This window comes from Triturus cristatus, chromosome 3_1 (genome assembly GCF_964204655.1).
Source record: "Triturus cristatus chromosome 3_1, aTriCri1.1, whole genome shotgun sequence".
In the NCBI taxonomy this organism is placed as follows: domain Eukaryota; kingdom Metazoa; phylum Chordata; class Amphibia; order Caudata; family Salamandridae; genus Triturus; species Triturus cristatus.
This window is the reverse complement of record NC_140583.1, coordinates 722,998,466-723,020,342: the sequence shown is the minus strand read 5'-3', so window position 1 is coordinate 723,020,342 and position 21,877 is coordinate 722,998,466. Positions and strand designations below refer to the sequence as shown.

The 21,877-nt window shown below is 41.0% G+C and overlaps 1 protein-coding gene across 5 annotated transcripts in view; it reads left to right on the top strand.

Moving 5' to 3' along the window:
- Positions 1–21,533, top strand: part of CDHR5 (cadherin related family member 5) — a 342,674-nt gene extending 321,141 nt beyond the window's left edge. For all 5 annotated transcript variants that reach the window (XM_085644838.1, XM_085644842.1, XM_085644841.1 and 2 more), the window contains 2 exons: positions 9,436–9,602; positions 19,745–21,533. In XM_085644838.1, the coding sequence (XP_085500964.1) occupies positions 9,436–9,602; positions 19,745–20,263 (686 nt within the window). In that variant the 3' untranslated portion in view covers positions 20,264–21,533. The remainder of the gene's footprint in view (positions 1–9,435; positions 9,603–19,744) is intronic.
- The last annotated feature ends 344 nt before the right edge of the window (positions 21,534–21,877 follow it).

Sequence of the window (21,877 nt, the reverse complement as noted above, 5' to 3'; positions counted from 1 at the left end):
GCAGGAGAGGCCATTGACGGTGCCGCTGTTGCGGAAGTGGAGTGGAGGGAACTTTAAGGGTCTTTGTCCTGGACACGACTATCTCAAGCGGTGGTGGAATCAGCTGCTGTTGTGGAGCTAAGGCGGTGGAGGAGGATCCCTAGCTGGCGGACTGCTGGTACAGATGATCAGAGGAGCCCTGGCCTGTTGCCTGCTGCCTGGCTCATTGTTACACCAAGGATATACCAAGAGCAGAGCCAAGCTGAGGAGTGGAGTGAGGTATTTTACATCTGACGTCTATGTGATTCTGCTCTAATTCTGCTACTGCTCCTGTTACTCCCATCTAAGGTCTAATCAGAGGCTGTACTATGAGGTCGGGAAAGGAGCGGCCACCTTTTCCACCTATCAAAAGGAAAAGGAAAATACAACAAAAACTAATACTGGACACATTCAAAATAAAACAGACAGATGACTTACAGCCCATTAAACCATTTAAGGTCCACACATTTGGGAAATTGGGAAAATCGCCGTCAAAGTTCGACTATATGAAAGATCCAACTGGCGCTATGCTAACAATGCTAACGAACTCATGTGATCTTCAAACACCAATTAAACCATTGAATAGTGAGAAAATTATATCTCCAAAGCACGGAGCAAGTAAGCAAACCCACACTGAGTATGAGGTTGAAGCTGAACGTATTACACAGTTAACTCAAGACCAGCTTAGCCATTGGGGTCAAATAACGGACCTAGAGATATTAACTATCCCTCATATGGGTTGTTCACAACAAGAGGATCCAAAGTGCACAAGCCCAATGATAGGAGATACTCAGCAATTATTACCAACTAGGCACCCAATGCCAATAGAAGTGCAAGTAAAAATCAGAAAAGATAATGGAATAGAGGCACCATCTAATCTGGACCAAATAAGTCAACTAGATCAAGAAGCTCCAAATGACTTAAATTGCGGGGTGAAAATTGTAAGGGATGTTAACACCCCATTGAAATTGGATCTTAGTTTGTCTAAAACCCCAAGCAAAAACTGGACCAGTCAAAATGTATTCAAAATAATAGAGTTCAAACTAATAAGGACAAATATAAGAGCAACCAAGAATCTTTGCAGCGTTGGAGTACTGAATAGTAATGCACAACTCATTAATTCTTATGACGAGGGTCATGAGTTTCAAGGATCACAAAAAGAGGAGTATAAGGATCTATCATTCATAAATGGGCAATATCATAGCCCAGGAACTCAGGTACCAGGAAGTGTAAATACAGGATCAATTTGGGATTTATTTTACAAAACCTCGCAATTAACCTTGGAAGCCTTAACATACCAATCTAATAAAATGGAGGTCCAAATAGATCTCCTGAGCACTATGGCTTCCTCTGTTGCCGGAATTGAGCAGAAGATAACAATGTTAAACAATTTAATAGTAAGGGCACAGTCCCAGCCAATATCTACATATGCAGAATGTAGTTGTGCCCCACTAATTAATAAACTGTCTACCATTCCGGATATTCTAAAAACAATAAAAGACGATGTAAAAGGTAATTTTTCTACTGTGGGAATCCAACCCACTAAGGTTGACTGCCCCTCTAAAGATATAATAAAAAGTAAGGGCAAGAATATGGTTGCTAAAGAAAAATCATGTGATAACATAAAAGACCAAGAAGTGATAAACTTATGTTCATCACAATCAACAGTGACGGATGCTGCTCCGGAAGTACACCTTACAAAAAGACAGAGAAAAAAACTGTGGAAAGCAAGAAACAAAATCTTTAAAAGTACAAAAAATATAAATACATCGACTATAGTGAGATTGGATATAGGTAATGACCACGACCAACTTTCAGACTGCGAAGGTGATGGCAAACAAAAACCCCTAACAAAACCTTTTTATCCCTTATTCAATAAGGAGGCTCAAGTAACTACAAAAAACAAAAATTCAAATAAGCAAGTAGATAGTATAAAAATGACAGATAACGGGGAAAATCAATCTATAGAGATAATGCCAATGGAAAAAAATAAATACGAGGAAAATAACACCACACAAATGGAAATAAAAAGATTAAATAGTGAGAGTATCAGTCGGGATGAAACAAATAGAGATTTGTCAAAAATCTGGAAGGATACAAAATTATCACAAGATTGGGGAATCAAAAAGAGGCAGTTACACAATTATCAACAATTACGATCTCAAACTGTTAGTAATCACAATGGAAGGCTTATTGAGCATGCTCAAGGTGAGAAAAGCGTGCAACAAAGGGAACTAAATAATCCAGATCATAAGGATGGAGAGATGCAGGTAATATTTACGCCGGAATATAATAACAATAATCAAGAATCAACATTAGTAACCTGGACTTCATCCACTGCTGCCAGTCTTATAATGCAAGAACATAAACTTTTTCAGAATTGGGGAATAAAAATAACAACTCCCCCTCAACCTTCCTATCCTAGCCCCTTTATTTTATCAAAATTACAAAATTATAATCAGATAAGAACTGAGAATAATAAAAAGCACTCAATATTAAAAAATTCCAAAGGAATGACCAATGGGCATCTGTTCAAATTACTAGAGGAAAAAAAAAGGAGACCCACTACTTGACACTGTCAAAATAGGTTGGCTTACAGCTGCTCTCCACAATGGCAGGCAGGATTGACACCTACTAACTGATGTACCTGTAAGAGGTCCAATAACCATGAATGAAAGGATTAGATTATGCTCCTGGAATATAAACGGGGTTCAAGCAAAAATTCAAAATAAACAACTAGATACCCTGGGTAGTTTTCAAATCATCTGTTTACAAGAGACGTGGGCTTTAGTCCCTTTTAGATTAGAAGGGTATAAAGGCTATTACTCATTAGCTAGGAGAACAAGTAACTATGGCAGACCATGTGGGGGTTTGGCCACTTTTATATCAACTGGTCTAAAAATAGAAAGTGAAATGGATGTTCAAAGCCAAAAGAATTATTTAATTGTTAAAATACGTTACAAGGAACAAAATGTAACTAAAACTCTTGTAATAATTAACATTTACATTCATCCTGATATTAAGACACGAAGATCAATGGCGAGCAATCTGATAATTATGACATTGCAGTTACTGGATAACGATATCCAACCAGAACTTATTATTACTGGAGATTATAACATGAATATGCTATGGTTTTACATTAGAGATGTTGATATACAACGGCAAAATTATTTATGGTCAATTCCAAGTTTGTCATTAACAAAGGATAAGAAGGAACAAAAGAATGAAAAAATAGCCAAGACTCTGGTAAAAGAATTAGAATCTATAGGCCTAAGAGTGCTAAATGGTCGATTTTCTCAAGATTCACCACCTGCATGGACTTTCCAAACTGGGGACAATAGGTCCAGAAAAGATTATACCATAGCATCGTTGAATCTATTCCAAAACATTTTCTCTTATCAGATAGAGAGAACAGATAAAAGTGACCACGACCTACAATAAATTGAGTTAAATCTAAATGGCCTAAGATTTGAAAATTATAAGACACTTCCGGGAGAAATAGCGACAGTTAATTATAAGAAACTTAGTGGTCAGATAGTACCAAAGATTCTATTACAAACACTGCACAGGCAATTGCTGATTTTTACTTTGAAGGAGATTACTCGAACGGTGTTGAAAAATGGTATCTTTTCACTAAAGAATTAATTACCAGTCAATTTAAAAAATATGCTAATAAAGGTCAATGGAGAAATAAATCAGCATGCTCATTGGTGAAAATTTCGTTTGAAAGCCATCAATTAAAAAGAGAACGTAACAGAATCTTGAGACTGGTAAAAAAAATTCCAGTTAATTTAGTTTACAGAGTGAAACTTAAAAGGATAAATAAAGAAGTTAGGAAAATGGTCTGGAAGGACAAAATGCAAGAAAAGCAAGTGCTGTGGGCAAAAGCTCTATACTCCTGCAAAAAGAGGAATTCAAGAGACTTCTGTATTTTAGTAAACAAATTAAGTAGATCCAGTAACAAATCTACTTCATCAACAGTGTCTGAATCTGAATGGGTATCGTTTATAGATATGCATTTGAATCCTACCCCCAATATGGTTAAGAATCTTACTGAAAGGATTATAAACAGAACTGAAGAAGAAAAGAATAACAACTCAATAGATATAACAGAAAACCAAGTATGTAAATTAATAAATAATCAGAGATCCAATGGTGCCCCTGGCCCTAATGGAATTCCTGCAGCATTATATAAGAAGGAAGCTTCATACTGATCGAGTTATTTAACACCAGTTTTTAACCATGCTCTTCAATCAAGAATAGTTCCGGATTCATGGAAGGGATCTATTATTTCACCTATATATAAAAGTGGGGATTGGTCCCTCCCATCCAATTATAGACTAATCACGCTCCAAGATATTGAAGCTAAATTATTTGCATCGGTTCTACTTAAGGAATTAACTGACTGGGCTAATGAAAAACATTTAATTCCACCAAACCAATCGGGTTTTGTACAAGGGCAAGGTACAACAACAAATGTGATAACACTGGGAATCTTAATGGAAAAATATAAAAATAAAAACCAGCCATTATATTTATGTTTTGTTGATTTCAAGGCTGCTTTTGACTGTGTGAATAGGCAGATTTTATGGAGGAAATTGGATCATTGTGGCATTAGCTCCAGCCTTTTAAATGCAATTCAAATGTTATATACCGACACTTGGACAAGAGTCCGGCTAGGGAATGGATCAAGGCTCTCGAGGAAAATTGAAACAACTCAAGGCCTAAAGCAAGGGTGTGTTTTAGCCCCATATTTATTTAACCTATTCTTATCAGATTTCACCCTTGAAATGAATAATGAACTATCAGACTCACCGAAGCTGGCGGAGAAACAGGCATCAGACTTATTATATGCTGATGACGTCGTTCTGCTAAGCCAAACAAGGATAGGGCTGCAGCGATTAATAAACAAAACATCAATGTATTCAATTGAGAACAAAATGATTATAAACGAAACAAAAGTAATGGAAGTTAGTAATAAGAAAAGGAAGGACAGTCAATATAAATGGTATTACCAAAAGCGGGAACTAAAAAAAGTTCAATGTTACAAAAATCTTGGGATACTACTTGATGAGAAAGGATCATTCTCATTCCATAAAAAGGAGGTGAGGAAAAGAGCTAAAAAACTCCAAGGGGCCTTCCGTCTACTTCACAGCTTTTTGGGAGGTCCAACTTATACCCCATTAATAAAAGTTATAAAAGCAAAATTGCTCCCAAGCCTTACATATGGAAGTGAAATACTGTGTGGAACCGATTCTGCATTATTAAATAGTGCTATTACAAACACATTTAAATATCTATTTCGCCTTCCAACTAATGTATCACCTGCTCAAATAAGGCTAGAATTTGGCTTTTGTAATCAACAATATGCAAGAATGGGTCAGTATATTAAGACTTGGAGACAAATTAAAACAAATATTAATAATCCAATGCGCACATTCTTGTGGAAAGAAATGGAACAAAATAATAAACTGTCCTTCAATTAATATTTACAAAAAGCACTTGAAGATTTGTCAGTTACTGAAATCTGGGAAATAACCTTGACAGAACAAAGTTTTAAGAAAATAATACATAATTCAGTTAAACATTTATCCCTTTTAAAAGATAAAGAACTGTTTATTAAGAGATCTCATGCATGGATGTTGGTCCAGGAATATATAAATCTTAAGGTCCAACAATACCTAGAAATACCATGGTCTGCAGAAACAAAAAACACATTTATGAAAGCGCGATTTGGCAACTTACCTGGCTTAAAAACATGCAGTGCCCTGGTTGAGACCATCTAAACCGTCTATGTGCAGACTATGCAATTTATGGGAGGAAAGTATTCTACATCTTGTTTGTATTTGTACAGGAATGATGGCGGAAAGAAAAAGATACTTGAAAAACTGCTTTATTGACAGAGGTGTTCGTACCTGCAGACATGCTATGGTAGTCTGTTTTAGACCAACGGATATTCAAATGATTTCCAATTTTACTAAATTTTTAATACTTGCAAAAAAGAAGTTGGATGCTTGTGAGTCGGCCACAGGAAATCTGGAAGTCCAAAATAGATAAAGACTAAATTTAGGACTAAATTTACGATCTCATGCATAAGTTACAGAAATATTAATTGACACATTGTATACTATGGTCTGGAAGATGATGGTTTGATGTAATGTTTATATATTGTATTTATGTTCAAGAAACCTGTTTTTTAACTTTTATAATTCTTTTAAAAAATTTGAATGATATTTCTTAATTGGTGCGTTTTTGCAAAGAAAGTAGTAATTGTAAGATTTTCATTAATTATGCAAATAAAATTTACCTTACCTTACCATTCTCCGAGCTTGAAATAAGGCCAAAAAGCATTTTCTGCGACTGTTCTTCCTAGCTAGAGCAGGCTGCGTCTGTTGCTTTAAAAACAACATTGAAATCCAAAAGCAAGTCTCTCAAGGATGCTGAACAATTACAAATCTATTTTGACCTGATTTGGGCTCATTGCTAAGATACAACTGACATGCTTTGATAGCACTGACACCTAAAGGGGACTAGTTGCAAACAGTTGTAGTGTTCTAACACTGTGATGAGGTGGCAGTTCATTCAATTACATTATTTTAAAAACAGTGATGGAATGAATGCTGCTGAACAGTAATTGCTTGCACGCATATGCTAATAGAAGTAGATGCGTTGTCTTCTGACTCTGTAGAAGGATGCTGAGTGTAGTTATTTCAATGCATTTTGTTCTCTATTCTCTAAACTGATTTTACTTACAATGCACTGCTGTTATCACTAAACAGAAGGAGAAATTCTGAAACCAAGGTTTTGAGTAATCCTCAACCATGTTCCTACTCTGAATAGGTATCAGGAGTGCAGAGTTACCTGTGTTTTGAGGGTCCAGACCCTGGAGAAAGGGCTGTCTATGCTCAATAAGCCACTTCTGACATGTTTCCATGCTAGTGACAATATTTGCTCCTCTACTCTGTCCAAGCTGCTATCTGGAAATCCATTTCTCATAGTCACATAGATCTGGGTCTCTCCTGCCAATTGACTTTTGTGTGGATCCATGTATTGGCTTTCATGAAAAGCCCTGAAGACTCCTGTCAATTACTTCCAAATAGAGGATTCCATAACCAGCTCCTATTGTCCCTGAGTTGCACTTTACCAATGACCACTTGCATCCATGGTTATTGTCACTTGAAGGGAAGGTTACAGTGGGACATCCTTTTCCAGGCTGGCTGGCATCACTCACCATCGGAGGGCTTCTTTCACTGAGTTCGGTGATGGTATCAAAAACCTGAACTTCTGTGACCTCGGAATCCGACCAGAATGTAGATGTGTATCTAATGGCTAGAGGTGTAGTCTGGCACCAGCACTCACTGTCCTGTCATCCTCTAACCTGAGCACTGCCTTTCAAAGCCCTCCTAATCCAAGAGTGCCTCTTAGTGTAGAGTGGAGCAATTCAACCACTTCTCTGGCAGAACAATCATTATTTGCTGAGTGCAGAATTTCCCCATATGTGAAGCTAGATCCTAGACTGGCATTAGGGTTTTCTACAAGTTATCTAGAAATCCATGCTAGGTCAATATAATGCAGCTCAACCTGTTTCAGTAAATGAAGACTGAGAGCCCCTCCTGGTGAAGGAAAGCAATTACTGGTGCCAGATGTGCCATAAAAAGTCTGGCAAGGATTTATAAAGAAGTGGCCGGTACAAAAGGGACCAGCCAGTACAATCATAGGCGATCCGCCCCCCATCATAATGGGGCCAATAGTGTGTACCAACAAAAAGTAAGACTGCGAAAAGTAACATTCGGATTTATGAATTCATATGACTGTCTTGAACTCAAAATAAAGAAGATATGAAACAGTCGACATTGTGATTGGACTTTTTGAATTCTGAGGGGCAGATTTATGAAGCCCTTGCGCCTCATTTACGCCGCCGTTGCGTCACTTTTTTGACGCAGCAGCGGCGCAAATCCTGCGCCATGGTGCGGGGTATTTATAACGTGACGCATCTGGGAGATGCGTCACGTTGTAAAGCCCTGCGCCACATGTAGGCGTTCCAGGGCAGGTGGGGGCGTTCCGGCGCAGGAACGCCTCCTAAAAGTGGCTGAGTGAAATCTACAAGATTTCACTCAGTCACTTTTGAGCCCATGCTGCGTCAAAACCCTGCGCCTGCTTGAAGCAGGCGTAAGGATTGACGCAGCATTGTGCAGATAGGGCGCCCCCGAGCCTTGCTGGAGCTGCGTCGCGCTTGCGACGCAACTCCAGCAATGCGCCACTTTTACGGCACAGATGCGTGACGCATCTGTGCCGTTTTTGCCCCATGGTGCGCCGCATTATAAATGCGGCGCATCCATGATGGCGGAGCTGGGGCGCAAAATAACTGGCGCATCCCTGCTGATATGCAGGGATGCGTCAGTTATTATAAATATGCCCCTTACTTTTTGTTGGTACAGCACTATATGTGTTTTCCAAATGCCTTCCAATTAGTATCCAAACTGTGTTGATTGTTTAAATGTCAGCAAAAGCATCACATCCCTCTGAGTCTTGCAAGGTTTGGGTTTTACTCTTGGTATAAGACAAATCAGCGAGAAGGTTAAACTAAGTAATCGGTCTATTGTCAGATGAATCAGTCTTACAATAGTAGTGATCTGCCACCATCCAGGAAGCAAAGAGCTGAATATAATCAGTCAGCGAGGGTGGCAGGACCAGTAGTCAACTTCAAACCAGCAGACTGAGTGTCAAGTAATGGTTATGTTATTTCAGTGTGCTCCTGTATCTACTGCACAGACACAAAGTCGCCCAAACTAAGGGAAAGGGTTTAACTTACTTGAACAAACAGCTAATGCTACAAGTAAAGGAAAACTCCCCTTCTGAACGCCATCATTTACATTTAAGTACAATTTAATTCAAGTTTTTCTCTAACACTTGCTCATTCTTCCACACCCTTGAACTCAGGGGTTCAAGGGTGTGGAGGTAGGAGGTAGGTAGGGTGGTAGGAGGTAGGAGGTGAAGGAACAAATTAATGCACAGCTTTCGTAGTCAGAAAGTTAAGCATGAAAATCAGTCATGTACAGGGCATGCTAGTGCATGCTCCCCAATTCTTCCAACATCATTTGGGGTTCCATTGTCCTAGGTCAGATCCTTAGACATTTGATTGTGTATTTTACATCTTGATATCCAGTCCTTTAAGTGTGTGCCACAGGTTGCCCTTTCGATCCCTCTGGGCACGTGGTATACGTCAACATGTCCAGTCCTCTATTCAGGTTAGTTTCAAGCCATCTGCATATCATACCAGTCTTCTTTAGGACGCAGCTTTCTTTTTTTTTTAAAAACATACAGGATTTTTAATTTACAAAAGGAAACATTAATTTTTCTAAATTTGTATTGATGTCTTTTGGATTAGTCATATATGCATGTTTCTCATTATAGGAAGCCCAGTGGTGATTTCTCCGCTTCAGTACTCTGCTGCAGACATGGCCGCTGTGGGTGCTACGCTGGCAGCCGTCCTTCTGATCTGCCTCGCCTTTCTTGGGTTCCTCATCCACAAGCAATATGGATACAAGTTTGAAAAAATATCTGTGCTGGATAACAACTTTGTAAGTGGTATTCACTTTTTGTGAGTTCATTCTTGGAAGGGAAGGGAAGATAGTAGATTACCACTACTTTTTGGTAACTTTTGACATTTCCTATGTAAATTACTTTTTACCTACCCTAGGGTTTTACAGAAGGCTATGAGGAGAGATAGAGTGTAAATACCAAACAAAAAGACTGCAGAAAAGAGTGGTGTGAAGAGAAGAACAGGGGTGATTGAGACACTCCAAAAATCTTGCTCTTTCCATAGGCCGCAGTAATGTTTAATTCACAGTCTGCTTTAAACGATTAAATTCCTCTATGTCAAGTGTCTCCAACCAGTCGATCTCGAGCTACCAGTAGCTCACTGACGCTTTCAGAGTAGCTCACAGTTTGAGTTTATTTTTAAATAGGCATAGGTTCACATTTTCCTTTTAAAGGTAAGGGAAGGCTGTAATTATTGTACATTATTATCCTTAGGCTGCGATAACAGGGCCTGATAATGAGCAGTGCTGGAGTCAGATTTATGACCCAGGGCACAGAGGTGACTAACTGGTGCACTGAGGTATTTAAATCTTAATTAACAGTCCTTGTCAACTCAGAACAAAATGATATTTCTAAACGCTTTTAGAATCAAAAAAATTAAAATGAAGCATTAACTTAATGATTAAGTGAACTCTTTATTTTAATTTTATCCCGTTTCATAGTGTTGCATTTACAAACAGACGGCCTCTTGCTCCCAGTGGCCAGTAGACACTGTGCCATAAATACAACTGAAAGATACTGTCATTTTTTTTTAAATAGGAGAAATTTGAAGTGGATAAACATATTTCAATGAAACATTGAGTCAATGTTTTTCTCCACTGTCAATTAAGCCAATTATGTCTTAATATTTTATGAAGCATATTTCTTCACTTTAAATTCCTCCACTTTTAAACAAATGGCTGTATTTTTCTATTATAAATATGGCACAGTTTCTACAGGCCACTGGGTGCAAAATGTCTGCCTCTTTGTAGATGCAACACTTTGAAATGGGAGAACATTCAAATGATGACTTCCATGGAATCCATATAAACATTAAAATAACTTTTCAGTTTAATTTTCTCCCATCTCAAATTGTTACATTTACACACAGGCATCTTGCTCCCAGTGGCTGATAGAAACAGTGTCATATTTATAAATAAAAAATTTAAAGTGCACTTTCAATTTCTCCCATTAAAAAAACATGGTTGTATGTTTGTGTTGTACATTTAACAGTTCCATATATGGTGAAAGCTATATGCTGTGCCACGAGTAGACATGACACATGCTCTCATTTACCCATACACACATATATCCCAATCATACACACACATGTTCATGTATCCCCAAAGACCATGTTCTCACTGACACACTTGGCAGCCCTATCATAGTGCCCTTTGTCAAAGTATTTCACTCACACCATAGTCTTTGGCTCAATGGACATTAGGCTTAAATTCAATGAAACTGGACGTGGGGATGTCTGGTAACATTGCACGAGTGGCTTGGCCTTCAATAGCTCACAAAGATTTTCTCTAATCAGAAGTCTGGAGAATACCAATACACCCACTCTTTTTCTTTCTTGGAGTCTGATGAAAGATATTGTCAGGGAACCATTTGGATCAAAGTTTATGCCATGCTTTGCTTAGTAAATGCATCTCTTATATCAAGCATATGTTTCATTTCTTCTGATGTACCATGGACATCACTGCCAAGTGTTTCCCTGGATTGTCTAACCACATGAAGCTCTGTATGGAATGTACCATTTCTGGATATTGTGTGTGTATGCATTCTTGTAATTCAGGAGCCTCCCCCCAACTCAATCAGACAATTACAAATGTAAATAGAACTGAGAATCAAAGCAAGTCTATTATGAAGTACTCAGCGGCCTCCCAGAAGTAACGCGCTGGAAGTGGATGCGTCTTGGAGGTAGACGCGAGGGGCCATAGTGGTTTGTCTCCCTGGAACCCTCGCTTCCCCACTCTGATCACTTGGTTGTTCTTCTTTCTCGCCGGTCTCTCTGTGTGTGCTTTCATTTATTGGCTGCAGCGTCATGATACTGTAACTATCTATCACAGTCTTCCTCTCCTGTGCATGACTGACGGGTACAGCTTTATGCTACGGGGGAGGCCATCTCACTGGTTGCCAATTAAAGCACTGTGTATGTGGGGACCTGCCTTGGGCTTTTGATTGCGGTTTGGGGTCTTCCTCCGGAATGGTCAGGATTTTACATCCTTCTGAAAGTGAACGGATTTGATGTAGACGTTCATGCCCGTTGAAGATAATGCAAAGGGATGTCCCTAACCATATTGCACCTATTGTGCTTTAAGAAAGGTTTGAATTCTCTGTGTCGATGAAGTGTAATTGCTGAGAGAACTTGGAAGAGCAAGATATTGTGACTTTGGAATTTAATAAGGCCATTTTCTTGCATTGCCCAAAGGATATCTTCTTTCACTGTGAAGTGATGCATGCATACTAGGATATAGAGTGCTCTAGCACCAGGCACTGTGGCACACCCCACTCTATGTAGTCTGCAATCTCAATTTTGTTGATATAGTCTGATAACATGTTATGCCTGAGCAGTTTTTGCAGATAGAACAAAATGCCGGAACCTTCCGCATTGCTCTGAACCCCACAGATTTGAAATGTTTTGCCACTTGGAGCTGGTTTCTAACTTTCCACCGTGGTCTTAAAGATCCATGGGTTGGTCTTTTAGAAGGAGGATTTCTTGCTTCAACTTTTTAACTTCTTCTTCACCTCGTGGAGTTCCGGTGTTTCCAAAGCTGATTTACCCTGGTGCATTTGTCTGTAAGGTCTCACTTGACTTCCTTGAGCTCCTCTGTGAGGTCTTGCTTTACAAAAGCCTTCTCTGAGCCCTGCAAATAAAGATACCAGGAAGGACTTTGTGAGGGCATAGGGGTACCCGGAAAGCGGTGTGTGGGGTAGTTCCCTGGTTGCAGTATTTTGGGATCGGTCTTTGGGGTCAGTGTTAAATTTAGTTTGTGTTGATCTAGTTAGCATATCGTGGACATTAGCATCTTGCTTGCCTTTCCATTTTGCTTTTATTGATTTCCCCAGGTGGGAACATTCAACTAGTCTTGTGGTGAATCTTGGGCCCAGACTCCTGCAAAGTTAGTTAAAGTGGAGGTCCTTTACTTGCTCAATTTTAAGGCCTACACCTGCACGCAAGTTGTGGTCCGCTCAGTGGGGCAATAGAATGTGTGTCTTTGAGTATCCGGATGAAGATCAGGTGGAGCTCTACTCCTCAAGAGAATGATGGTTCTTCAGTGGTACCTCTCAGCCTACAGCTTCGCTTTCTCGTCTGTGACAATTAGTTCAATGTGATGTGCTGTTGATTGTGCCTGACGTTTAGTCATTCAGTACCTGGGGAGGTGGCAAGATGAGCTCCCATCCCTCCCCACATCTTCTGTGCTTGCTGGTTAATGTGGACCCTGTTTCACCTCACTAGATGACAGTCCTCCTTTTGCACACCCCTTGGGCAAGGGTGCTAGGCTTCTCATCTGATCCCCTGCTCAGGTGCTTGCCTGTTTACTTAGCTGCAGATAGTGTGTCCTCATGTTGGGTGCTTTATTTAATTATTCTTATATTAGTCCCTCTGCCTTGCACCACCCAGGTCAATATGGTATGAGTCTAGGCTGTGTCTTTCTTTCAGGCAGAAGTAGGGTTGAGGGGTCTGAAGGATCGATCACTGTGCTGTGGCAAGTTAGGAGGAAGAGGTCACTTACTAGAAGGTGATCATGTGCTCTCCCTAAGGCTGCAGTTCCAGCCTCCCCTGACGCATCTGTCATGGGGTCTCTGTCAATCCTTCGGGCAGGTGGCCTCTGGCACTCTCCTCTGTTATTAGGGAGGAAGTCTGAGCTCTTTTCACTTCCTACGTTGTCCAGGCCACTTTGTCCCTCAGGCTGGTGAACCTCTCATTGCCTCTCTCTCCCGCTTCTCCCTCATGCATATGATCTGATTCACCAGGCGGCCACCATTTTGAGGAGTGAGAATGTGCAAGTTTTTTTCTCCTGTTACTGAGCTCCATTTTAGTATGCATTTCTCAATTACTCCTGCCTTTTCTTCATAAGGTATATGTTTTATATGTGATTTTCTGTTTCATTAAAAAAATGGATAGTTTAAGAGAGGATCCTCCCATTCAAGCGCCTCTATTGAGCTAAATATTGTTATCCTATTGATGGTGTCTTCCTATCTCAAAAGGATACTTTCACCCACTTCCTTCCAGCTTACTTGCGTTACCTGGCAGGCTCAGATCAGCTGTACATAAGGTTTCTGCTTTTGCCACCAATGTGCTATTTTGGCACTGTTTCTGTTATTCCACCCTCATATTGACTCCAGAATGTCATGCTGCTAGAATATCATGGACAAAACTTTGAGTACTAAAATAGCAACACGGTAAGAATATAGGTGAGCAGATGTTTACTTTACATGACTTCACCTATATGTACCTTGACAATATATACATCAAGGTATACACTTACCTATAAGCACTTACTATTCCAATATTTTGGTTCTTAATATTTTGGCTAAAATATCTTGGAAGCATGATGTTTCTGTAGTCGATATTTCAACATATAGCCTGGTCTCCTTTTCAGACCTACTTTTCATGTACCTTTCTTTAAGAACCTCTAAGTTCACTACCACTCCTTCCAATTACCTTTGATTATCAACGCACTTCTAAACCATATTGTACTATGTTTTCTGAATAGTAATGGGCAACTTTTGTTGTAATGTAATAATTGATTAGATATCTTGCATGTCTGTAGGGACAGAGAGCGCTATCCATTAGGAAGGGGTGGGTTTGCTATAGAAATTAATGACTGACACCAATTAACTCCAATGGCTTCTGTCTGGAAACACTATAATATGAGACACAAAAAGTAACTTGGCAATAACACTTTAACCACAGTAGTGTAACAGCACTGTAACAACAGAAGTGACCTATGATAATTGTGCAGTCACCAAACTGAAAAACATGACCATTTGGGTCTGCGCAGACTAAATTGACCTCTGACCTGCGTATTAATCCACTGCGTTCTCTTACCAGCTTCGAAATACAGTTATATACAAAAGCCACTCTCCCCATCCTTTGTCGCAAAAAGGCAACTTTTGATTAAGTCACTTTATATATGCTTATGTGCTTTATGGTATTAGGTGGGAATCCACGTTGGTTTCCTAAACAACAGGAGACGTTTTTTGGCATATAAAGGGTCATGCACTGATGGAATCAGTTGGGTTCCTGATGAGGGGGTGAACTTATAAGTAAGATCTAATTGCATGACTCCATAAATATATTTCTAATGGATGCTTCTAACCACAGATTACTCACTTTTAGCATTTCCCTAGGAGCCAGACTGGATCTGGAGAATTTTTCAGCAATGCTCTTTTGCATGGATAGGTCGCAGGTTATGGATCTATTGTAGCTCCACACTGCCCCAGAAGTAATTGAGCAGATCCTCATATATGTGCCAACCCTACGCTAAATGTCAGTTCCTTTCTGCATGCTTTGGCATGATCCATAGCTCCGTTCCCAACTTTGTTGGTCTTTTGACCACTTCAGAAAAGTTTCCTAAGACAGTGTGCCAGATACGATGTCTCCCTGGGATTCAAACTGTGCTGTCATTGCAGGAAGCAGATGTTCGTTACAGACCCACACAGCATGCCTTTGGTGCTTGGTCTCCAGTCAATACTTGAAGCTGTGTGATAAATGTACCCTCTACACCTGAAGGCGATCCTGGGGAAATAGGCAAAACTCTAAATCGGCCAACACCAGAGCTGACGGTCAAAACATAAGCCTCACTCCAAGTCATGGGGCCACTTGCTATCTTGTTCAGCAGACTATCCCATGCAAACTTTTCTGGTAAATTGAAGTTGAAAAAATGTCATAAGCACAAGAAGCCAGGCAAGACTCATCCCCATCCTGCCACTTGAAATCAGTCAAAAAGGCAATAGGGCATCAATTGGAAGCTCATACCACACATGCATCTTCTGACTCACTTCCGGTCCCGCAAATGATCCTGGTGCTCCCTGAATACCCATGGCTGCCTGTCATCAAGCTGCAGCTCTTTCAGGTGCTTCTAGCTCCCGCTGGTGCTTCTTCAGATCTCACAAAGCTACGAGGGGCTCCAGTTCTAGTTCCGCAGGTGGGCTAACGTTTGCACCAGCTGACCCCAGGAGGACTATACTGGCCTGTTCCAATGCAGATTCACCCTTACATTCTGGCCCTAGGAGTCATGCCAACGATGGCCTTCGAACCTACTCTAATGGTAGTCTCTAAGCCCAAGCCGTCATCGGCCTTTTGAAGGCGTATGTTGTGCTTCGAGATTACAAATATGCAACTAGCTTGCAACCAGACTTGCTTCTGTAGATTCTGCCTCAATGCCATTACTATCAGAGACTAGAGACCTTATTTGATTCTGACTCTGATACACTTCAGGGTATGCAAAATGTTCATGATGACTCCAGTGATGATGAGGAGGCAAACTACCGGCTTCCCCTTCACTACACTAATGATGTGCTATAACCAGTGTTGGACTAGCCTGTCAGATAGTTTGGCAGTCTGGCATATGGGCCAGCATAAAAGGGTCAGTGTGTAGGCCATTTTGTTTGGTCCTGTTGGCCATTACAGTACCAAATAAAACCCGTCCATGCAGTGTCCGTTTCAAGCCGCTCATGTGGCAGTACCAGACTGCTGTACAGGCCAGTCCAACACTGGCTTCCCCTGGAAATGGAGAATGCCAGTAGGCTAAATACACCTCCAGAGAGTGAGCTTTGCTTGCCTCTTGGGCTACCAGTAGAAGATAGTTCTTTTTTGCAGTAGTAGTGCGAAAGGCAGCATACGTGCTAGATTTACAGCAGCCTAATGTTGAAACTAAGGGAAATAAATTGACTGACATCCTTCAACCAGGTCCAACTTCTTCTTAACTACAAGTGCCATTCAGTGAGGCTGTCATAGACACTTGTAGACCACATATCCAAGTCATGCTCAGGCCAGCTGAGCAGTTAGCATGTTGCCAGGTGATATAGATCAGGTGATCTTGATTTTCTACCAGTACATCCTACACAAGAGAGCCTGGTAGTACAGGCATTGACGAGTAAGATAACTCCAAATGTCTTTCCGATCAATGTTCCTGATAGAGACAAAATGTAATAATACCTTCAGAAAGAGTATATTATCTTTAGCTAGTTTAGCCTTAAGATCTTGAATGCAATCTTCCTTCTGGGTAAGTACACCATTGCCTCATGGGACATGACCAGCAAGATCTTGTCTGCTTTCCTGGAAGTTCTCATGGCCTCGCTGGCTCAAATGAAACATGATGGTCAGGATGAGACAAAGTATGTTCCTTATGACATGCCCTTTGATGGCTCTCGATTTTTTGGAGAGAAGACTAATTCTTCACTCAAACGATTTAAAGATGTTCAAGCCACAGCATGATACTTGTGACTCTTGTCGTATACCAAGCAGTTCCACCAACAGTACAGGACATTTAGAGGTTACTCCAGGGAGCTAGCTTACATATAATGCCAGACCTTCCAACATATGCAGCAACAGCATGCCCAGTCCTTTTGTTGCAGAGGTCAGTGAAGCAAATGAGGCCATTTGCACCAGCAGGGACATCACTCCCCTAGCTGCTGCTGTGGCTGCAAAGCTGTGTTAACTTGCCATCGTAGGTCAACACAGCCTGTAAAAGGCAGGATATGGCATTTTCTTCCTGGCTAGAGCTCCATCATATCATACAGATGGGTCTTGTAAATCATTCAAAGGGGCTACACCAGGCCTTTAATTTCCTCCCTGGTCCATTTCCTCCCACATCAGACTCACTACTGGCAGACCATTTCACAATCTTGCTACAGGAATTTGACTTTCTTCTGGACAAGTGTATCATTGAGTGGGCCCTGGATTTAGAGAGAGGAAAGAGGTGCTAGTTATCTCCTTCCTCATTCCAAAGCAGAACAGAGGCCTCAGGCTGATACTGGACCTACATCCATTGAATACATTTTTGAGGAAGGACAAATTCCAAATGATGGACATTTTTTTGATTTTTGTCTGCTCTGATCCCAAAATACTGAATGGACCTGCAGACATGTTTTAATATACCTGCCTTGCAGTTCCAGAGGCTTTATCTGTGGTTCAAGGTGAGGATGGAGCTCTTCCACTTAGACATGCTGCCATTCGGCTTGCTTGGGTGTTCAGGAACGTGTTGATGTAGTCACTGCCCATGTAGGGAGGTTCGGGATACATGCGGTCCCGTACCTCAATGACTGGCTGGCTAAGTTGGGGTCGCCACAGTCAGTTGTGAGATGACAGCAAAACTCCTGAAATCTTTGGGGGTTGTCCATCAACCAGCCAACATCCTACATGAGCCCCACACACAGAAGTAAGTTCATTGGGACTGTCTTAAACACGATGGTGTTCAAGGTCTTTTCACTGCCTCAGGAAGTCCAGGATACGATCCTGATGTTTTGGCCTGAATGCTGGGTCTCATTGAGAAATGTTCTGAGGCATATTTGACTCCTAGCCTCGTGCTCCCCCCCCCCCATTCTGAATTCTAGATGGCATATGTGGGCCCTGCAGAGGAACATCATGTTACAGTGGGCAAAATCATCAGTGCTGCTTTTCACACTCTATCCAGATCTCGCAGGTGACTGCCCAGGATTTTCTGGAAAGTCACTGAGAGATGCATTCCAGCGGTGAAAGAACACAGGTCTCCTGTACATGTTCCCATTAACACTTCTCCTGTAAGGATAATCAGGGCATATTGGATCATCATCTTAATCAACCCAGAACGGGCCAGGAGATTATGCTATTCATAGCTTCTGAGCTTGAGCATTCACTCTTTGATCCAGCTACTGCGTGGGGAGAACCTACTGAGGGAAGAGTCCTTCGCCAAGTCACACATACTACACTTCCATGCATGGAGATTTAGCAGTGGCAGTTAAATGCATTCAACCTGCCAACCAGAGTAGTCAATGTTATCCTTGCAGGCCATAGCCCTTCAACAAAGTCAATCTATGCTGAGAGAAATTCATTGTCATGTGTGGCATTCGTCATAATGGTCCTCTGCAGGCAAACTTTTGAATATTTTGTTTTATCTATCATTGGTCTAGCAAGGTCTTGCAGTTGGCACAGTTGAGGGTTATCTATCAGCCCTTTCAGCCATTGTGTGTTTACGCGATCAATCCTCTCTATTTAAATCACTGTTTGTAATGCATTTTATTAAGGTCTGACACATATGCATCCCCGGAAGCCATTCGTCATATCACAACTGGACTTAAACTTAGTGTTGAAATTTTGTATGTGCATGACTTTTGAGTTGATGCACAGCTACTAACTACAGCTACTACCATTCAAAACTGTTTCCCGCTTGCCATCACCTCTGTGTTCTGTGTGAGTGAAGTGGTGTGTTGTTATCCACACCAATTTCCACCAAGGTGATACGGTAGTCACCACGGAGCCACAAAGCATCACCTATTGGTGCAGAGGAGTATTGCTAAAAATTCTATGGATGCAATTTTGCACCTGGGGTTATTCTAAAGGTGAAGATCCTGCAGTTAAATAGAGTATCCACCTGAAAGAAAGTTAAAGTACACAATTGGTTAAATTACAAGTATCTTCAAGTCAATAACCAGTGAACAACTTGCTTTGGATGGGTTTTTAATTAAGAGTTGCTATTGTCTGATATGCAGGCAGGGGAACTGGAAGTCCTGTGGTAAATTTAAATGAATATCTTGCAGTGCTTGATGAAAGAAGCAAAGAGAATATAGACAAGTCAAAGGACTAAATGTTGATTATTGGTTGCCTTTAGGATGTAAAGAAAGCTTCCTTTGGCTTACATGCAGATAATTTGTGTCACTCCTTGATAGCGCATATGACTTGCCAAATCACAGTGTCTGTATATAATAGCTACATTGGCATTATGGAATGTGCTGTGTCGAACAGCTCAAGACCAGAACAGTGATCCTATCTTGTTACTGCACTGAAATACCTTTTTTTAACAAGGACAATTAAAGGGGTTCTCTTAGCATAAACGATGCATGACCCATTAAGAGTACAATTAGCCATGTATCTGACACGTAAGGTTGTTAGCGTTATTCCACCTTCTGCTTATATCTTTCCATCTTCTTTCAGCTCTCAACTGGATCTGGAGACTCGAATGAGGGGAATAAGATGCTTATTGAGAATGAGTATGCGGATTCTACAAACTCAGCCTCGAATGAAGCTGACGATGCGGGAGGGACTCTAAATCTGAACTTCAGCACCTCAGAAACTACAACTGACTCATTATCCGGAGGGAGCGCTGCTTTGAGGTCGACAGAAGCCACCTTCCCTGCTGCCTTCATTGCTGTAGACCAGCTGGAGGCGGACCTGGACAATGACAAGGAGGTGAAGTCCATCCTCACCAAGGAGCGGAGGGTCAACGATGAGAGCTACAAGGCCGTATGGTTCAAAGGGGACATTGAGCCAGACGAGGTGGTCACCATCCATGAAAATGAGCAAGAAGGGGAGGGTGAAGAAGATGAGGAGGAGGAGGAGGAAGAGGAGGAGGGTGAGAGTGATGATGGAGAAGATCAACAAGGTGGAGGCTACAACCAAGCACCCACAGTGGCCTTCAGCACCAACAATGAGTCAACACATACCATACTCTAGTTGCTTTACCATGATCCTTAATTAATCAGATATGTGCCAGAAGGATAAAGCTGGAGGAGAAGATATTCCTCAAGCTCCCCTCCTCCAGCGACCTTAGCTCTTCCTTCACTTAAGAAATCCCTAGTGGTTAGTTACATTCGTGCCACCGTTGCTCCCCACTGAATCAAGAAAGTCCATCCATTGTCTATAGAATCTTATGTATGTTGAATGAACTGAAATAGGCCTCTTGGAGAAATGGGTTGAAACCAGGTATCTGCTAATTTCACTAGACAGACATGTAACCTCATAATCAATGCCAGTCCTACAGAGTTTCATGTATTTCTGAATGGGACCTTTCTCCTTCCCTCCTTCCCCATTAGTGTGAACTCAAATAATCTTGACTATACTTGCACGCTAGTGATTTCTAAGTCATCAAACTCCTCAATCAAAAATCTTTATTGTTAAATATATATTCCAATCACTTTTGCCCGTTACCTTCGGCAGGAGGCAGTGGTTCCCACTGGGAAGCTCTGGGTATCTCTGTTTCCTGGATCAGCACTAGTTAACATGTCCCTGTCGGACCTCTGTCGAGCCACTGCAGCTTTCCCATGAAGACATCTATACCAACACTTCTGTGTTTTCAGTGTATTTCCCTCACAGATATCTCTGAGTGTTAGGGAGCCATGCGCTTTTGCTACTCAAAAATTAATTGCAGGCCAGAATTGGTTTTAAATGACTGATTCAGCCCCAGTCCTCCTGCTATTTCAGAAGCATTGATGTGGCAAATAACCAGTTGATGCACATACACTTGCACTAGTCGAGAAATACGTGTAACTTGTAGCATTTCTGTTGAAATTACTGAATATCACTCAACGCCTACAGCTTATTATAAGTAGTATTGCATACTTCTTTGTACGCACTCTGCACTTTTCTGTGGACATCTGCATTCCCGCCAGGGCCGTTTGCTCTTACTGTTATATATTAAACTTTTAAGTCTAAAAAATGTTAAATAAAGTGCAACACTTGTGCGTGTCGTGTGGTGACGAAAAAGGCGAGAGAACAGGACAGGATGCAGGCAGTGCCTACAGACACCAGTGCAGACGCAAGAAGGCAGTGAGCCAGGGCTTCCAGGCTGGCAGTAATGCTGACACTGAGAAGTCTTACTGCACATGAGGCTCGGCTAAGACACAATGAAGGAGAGACAGAGGATGAGGAAAACAGAGAGAAACGCATGTGTACATTTTATTTTGTAATTACTCAGCATGTATTAAAGTGTCCTACATGACCAAAATGCATTGTATTTTTCCATATTCAAATATAAATATAAAAAAGCATTTGCAATGCAATAGGTCTCGCATTAGTGAAACTTTGAGCGACTGGCCTGTCAAATGCTAATGTTTGATCCTTTTTTTTTTTAAATCCCAGCAGTAGCATAAGTAATAATAAAAGAAATGTAAGGAATGAAGTAGAGGGTGCAGCACCAGCGGCTGTTACTACATGTCCCTGTGGAGTTGTAATGAGACCTCTATTAGCCACATAAGGTACTGCACCATTAATGAGTATACGTTTTCATTTATTTATTTTTTTATTCCACAGGGACACCTAGGGGTCTATTGCGATGGCGGGCTAAAGGAA